This window comes from Bos indicus x Bos taurus, chromosome 16, assembly GCF_003369695.1.
Source record: "Bos indicus x Bos taurus breed Angus x Brahman F1 hybrid chromosome 16, Bos_hybrid_MaternalHap_v2.0, whole genome shotgun sequence".
NCBI lineage: Eukaryota > Metazoa > Chordata > Mammalia > Artiodactyla > Bovidae > Bos > Bos indicus x Bos taurus.
The window spans coordinates 34,242,987-34,248,618 of NC_040091.1; the positions used below are offsets into that span (position 1 = coordinate 34,242,987).

Here is a 5,632-nt window from a genome sequence, read left to right on the forward strand (position 1 = left end):
GACTCTTGAGAGTCTCTTGGACTGCAAGGAGATCAAACCAGTCCATCCTAAAGGAAATCAGTCCTGAATATTCACTGGAAGGACTGATGCTGAAGCTGAAACTCCAATACTTTGGCCACCTGATGTGAAGAACTGACTCATTGGAAAAAACCCTCATGATGGGAAAAATTGAAGGCAGGAGGGGAAGGGGACAACAGAGGATGAGATGACTGGATGGCATCACCAACTTGATGGACATGAGTTTGAAAAAACTCCAGGAGTTGGTGACGGACTGGGAAGCCTGGCGTGCTGCAGTCCATGGGGTTGCAAAGAGTCAGACACGACTGAGTGACTGAACTGAGCTTGCTTTTTCAAGCCAGGATCTAATCAAAATGATTGCTGCCCTCCAGCCAAAGACTGGGAACCTATGTGAACAAATTTGGATTGATCAGTTCTCTGCAAGGAGGGAAAGATGCCACAGGGAAGCAATGAAGGTGGCATCTCGATGAAGTGTGGATTCTTGGGATTTTGCCTGGACTTGTCAAAAGCAAGGACAATTCTACGATTATCTTGATTTTTTAAGTGAAAGCAAAAGAAACAGCAGGAAAGGGGAATGTTTGGCCATTTTTGTGGTTTGGAAATGTTCTTGTTTTTGTCTCTTAGACAGCACTACAGACTAGACCTGTTCTTGTCTTGCTCCGTCATAGTCACAGAGAGGGGATTCTTTTGTTCTGTAAAGTTATTTATGTTATCTAGGAGAACTCCAGCTGTTAAAGTCAGGCCAGCTCAGTGACAGCAGTCAGGGGCTCCTTTTTTCATCTCAGGGTTCTCATTATATTCAGTTACGTCTCATTTCTTTCTTTTAATACACACCTCCTACTTAAAAAAAAAATGTCTACTTCTTAAAACCTAGGCCACATGGAGCCACATTTCTAGACTAATCTGATTATTTCTTCAAGACGGCATTTAACTTGTTCCAGTAAATAGGTCTGAAGGCTGGAAAGTGAAAGTGAAAGAGTTAGTCGCTCAGTCAGGAATGACTCTTTGCAACCCCATGTCCAGGATACTGGAGTGAGTAGTCATTTCCTTCTCCAGGGGATCTTCCTGACCCAGGGACCAAACCCAGGTCTCCTGCATTGCAGGTGGACTCTTTACCATCTTAGCCACCAGGGAAGCTTAATCTCCTAGGAGTTTTCTATTACTTTTGCATGCTAAGTTGCTTCAATCCTGTCCAACTCTGTGTGACCCTATGGACAGAAGCCCAGCAGGCTCCTCTGTCTATGAGATTTCCTAGGCAAGAACACCAGAGTGGGTTGCCATGCCATCCTCCAGGGGGTCTTCCCAACCCAAGGATCGAACCTGTGCATCTTACATCTACCTGCATCGGCAGGCAGTTTCTTTACTACTGGCACCACCTGGGAAGCCCCCTAATTACATCTGTGTGTGTATTAGTCACTCAGTTGTGTCTGACTCTTTGCGAGTCCATGAACTATAGCCTGCCAGGCTCCTCTGTACATGGAGTTCTCTAGGCAAGAGTACTGGCGTGGGTTGCCAAGCCCTTCTCCAGGGGATCTTCCTGACCCAGGGATAAACCTCGGTCTCCCGCACTGCAGGCAGATTCTTTACCATTTGAGCTACCCAGGAAGCCTTGAGTCCATGACAAACTAGTCAACTCCCTGTTATTATTTTCCACAGTGATTTCTACTGACAGATGTTTAATATATATGAGGGTCTTTCTAGGCATCATCTGGACCACTAAGCTAAAGTAGCTATCAGGGATTTCCTGGTGGCTCAGTGGTAAAGAATGTGCCTGCCGGTGCAGGGGATGCGGGTTCCGTCCTTGATCCTGATTTCACATGCCGAAGAACAACTAAGCCTGTGTGCACCACAGCTACTAAGGCCCACGCATCCAGGGGAAGCCATCACAATGAGAAGCCCGCACACTGCAACTAGAGTGTAGCCCTCGCTCACTGCAATTAGAGAAAGCCCGGGCACAGCAACAAAGACCCAGCACACCAAAAATAAATTTCAGAAAACATACAGGGAAGAGCATGGGCCAAAGGTAGAAGGAGAGTGGAGTTAGCATATTTGGGAACAGAAAGGAGCTGGGAGAAATATGAGGTGAGCCTAGAGAGGTAGGAAGGACAGATTACCCAGGCTAAAAGTCACGGTAAGAATTTGGGACTTTCTTCTGAGAGCAATGGAGAATCGAGTAAATGACATGACACAATGGGCTTTTTTGAAATTTTTGTGTTTTGTTAAAAAAAAAAAAAAAAAAAACTTGGCATCAATGAATGCATATTGCAGCTGCATGCAGGCTCTTAGTTCCCTAACCTGGGATTGAACCTATGCCCATACAGGGGAAACACAGAGTTCTCACCACTGGATCACCAGGAAAGTCCTACAATTTGCAGAATACTCTGACTTCTACAATCTTCAGTTCTCTGTAAGGGTTTGCTTTGTGACCCTTACCTGAGCATTGGCCAGTAGAAATGCTACCAGTCTTCTCTGGTCTCCATAGCCCCTCACCTAAGGTTTGTGTCAAAGACACACTTCTCACTTTAAATCACAGAAGAAAGTGTAGAAGTTTATTTAAAGCTTTTCTGGGATGAAGAGGGTTTACTGTATCACAGCAGAAATGTAATTATCTTTTAATATTCACCTCCTGACTTCAAAGTTCTATGGACAATGGCCCAAGTACTTTCCTCATAAAAAATTAAAGACCTCTCTTTTGAAGAAGGAAATGGCAACTCACTCCAGTATTCTTGCCTGGAAAATTCCATGGACAGAGGAACCTGGCAGGCTACAGTCCATGGGGTTGCAAAGAGTCGGCCACAATTGAGCATGTCCCCACCTCTCTCCTTAATACCCCATCCTCTCATCACCCTACCACCACCCATTTCAGTTTTTTCTGCAATCTTTATTCCATTTTAATGGAGAAATAGTCTTGTCATCTTGTGACTTAATCTTTGTCCTTTTGAATGTTTAGGAAAAATGGGAGAGAGGACAAACGTGCTGGGAAAGACAGCAATAACTTTGGGGTTGCTCGGGACAATAATTTTAAATTAGTGCCTGTGTGGCTATTCATTTTTAAAGTAAACATATAAGACTTCCCTGGTGGTGCAGGGGATAGGAATCTGCCTGCCAATTCAGTGGACATGGGTTCGATCCATAATCCAAGAAGATCCCACATGCCAAGGAGCAACTAAATCCCGTGGGCCACAGCTACCGAGCCTGTGCTCTAGGGCCCATGAGGCACAACTACCGAGCCTGAGAGCCACAGCTGATGAAGCCCACACACCTAGAACCTGTGCTCCACAACAGGGGAAGGAAGCCACCACAATCAGAAACCCGAGCACCGCAAGGAAGACCTGCTCCCTGCAACTAGAGAAAGCCCACGCGCAGCAACAAAGACCCAGCACAGCCAAAAACATATAAACACACATGCTTCAGTTTTAAATTTTATCTGATAACACTTTCACAAATAAAATATATTAATTCAAAACATAATCTCCCCCTTGTAGAATAAATTATTTTCGACCATACCTTAAGGAGACCCAAGTGAGACTACACTTAAAATTGATAAGCATGAGCTTGAGCGCCTTCGTCCAGTCCTCCTCCGTGTTCAAGTGGGTTCTGATGGAATAGAATCCACTGCTGCTTCCAGGGTCTTCCATCAGGCCTTTCTTCACATGAATCTTGTAGGGCAAACAGAGACCCGACTCACCGCTCTCAGCTGCTTCCTTGAACTGCTGCATGCAGTCCAGGAAAGCCATCATAGCCTGATCAAATTTGTTATGTAAGAAAACATTCTGCTTCCCACTAGAGAACAATGGCAACTCGGCACAATCATCTATTAAAGACCTCAGGTAGGAATGGCTTCCGCAGGGGATGAGATGGTACCTCTGAAACTCCAGTCCAACTGTATTGGCCAGGGCGAGGAGCAGCAAGGCTGTCTGTCCCCAGGCTGCACTGATCTCATCCCAGCACACAGGGACAGTAGGGAGGCGGCCCAGTCTGAAGTTATTGATGACGGGTAAGGGGCCGTCTTGCCAGATCTCGAAGGTGGCATTAAAGACGTCGGTTTTCTCCAACTGGTTGCACTGGAGCTGGGCGTACTGCAGTCGCATCTCCACACTGCTCAGCTCCTCATTTAGTTCTAATTGTTGCCATTTCAGTTGACTGTAGTCCTCCCAGTACTGCTTTTCCTGCTGCTCCAGCATCTTCGTCTCTGCCTGGGCTGCCTCAAGATCGGCTGCTACCCTTTCTTGGTTCTTTTCCACTTCTGCCACTTCCTGGAGTAGCCTCGCTTCCTCCAACTCCAGGCCCTTCAGCTTCTCCTGCAGCATCTCCCTGTCGTCCCCACTCAACCACTTCCTGGTCTCCAAACAGCGTTTGTAGTTCTGAACGTCAGATTCTGTGATGGCGAGTTCAACGTCCAGTACCTCTAAAAGATAGTCAGTACAGTCCACACACAGCGGGTGGTCCACCTCTGTTTCACCAGAGAGGATGTCAGAACTGTCCCTAATAGTCTTCTGGATGCTGTTGAGACTCCTCCAGGGCTCCAACCTCCCAAGCAGGGTGAAGCTGGAATAGTCCCAGGACATCCCACCACTGGGGGGGTGAGGAGTCCTGCAAAAGGCGCCATCCTGTAGATTTTCAAAGTTTGCCTCCTCCTTGGAGGGAGGGCCTCCCTCCGGTGTTTCTCTTGTCTCTCCCTGAGCTGAGATGAGCATCGAAGCTCCAGGTTCCTGGGAGGGCTCCACAGAGTGATTCAGCTTCAGAGCCTGGCTGCAGCGCTGGCAAAGAAAGCAGAAGTGGGACATGGTGGAGGCCTTGACTCTCAACTTGACACTGCTTCCTCTGGGTCACCAGTTAGTTAACCATTTATACCTTTTAGAACTGCTTCTAAAATGCATATCTCATCTTGTTACTCTCCTTAAGACCTTACAATGGTACCCCCCTTAAATACTTATAGACCTCCCTTACCTCCTTATAGGCTTTCTTTCTAAAAAGAAAAGCCAATCATCTTACTCTACCCTTAGAAATAATAATCTTTCTAAAACTAAAATCTGGTCATGGGCACATCCCTCCTTAAAATGTTTAATGCCCTTATCTTACCTTAATATAAAGTCTAAACATCTTAACCTGACACCAAGGCCTCTGTCCATCTTTCCAACTTTTTCCCATTTCCTGCCACGCTCAGTTTGGCTCCTGCATAATAACTGAATTTCAGCTCTTTCAACATTTCTTATTGTTCCCGCTGACTGGAACACTCTTCCTTCCCATCTGTACCTGGATAACTTCTACCCATCCTTTGGGTTAGATGTCATTTCTTCCAGAAAGCCTTCCCTGACTACAAAATTTGGGTTTTCTGTTCTGATGACACACTTCACATTCTTTATCTCATAGTAATGTAATGGGCATACATGAAAACTTTATTAATATTTGTTTAATTACCAAATCACATCAAATAAAGTAGCTTCAGTGGGGGTGGGGGGGTTAGTCGCTAAGTCATGTCAGACTCTTGCAACCCCATGGACTGTAGCCTGCCAGGCTCCTTTGTCCATGGCAAGAATACTGGAGTGGGTTGCCATTTCCTTCTCCAGGGGATCTTCCCAACCCAGGTCTCCTGCACTGCAGGCAAAGTCTT

At 46.2% G+C, this 5,632-nt stretch overlaps 1 protein-coding gene across 1 annotated transcript; it reads right to left on the reverse strand.

Moving 5' to 3' along the window:
- Window positions 1-3,489: 3,489 nt before the first annotated feature.
- Window positions 3,490-4,805, reverse strand: BECN2 (beclin 2). Its single transcript, XM_027565946.1, has one exon. It carries the CDS (start codon window positions 4,803-4,805, stop codon window positions 3,510-3,512), a length of 1,296 nt encoding a protein of 431 aa, XP_027421747.1. The 3' UTR covers window positions 3,490-3,509.
- Window positions 4,806-5,632: the final 827 nt, after the last annotated feature.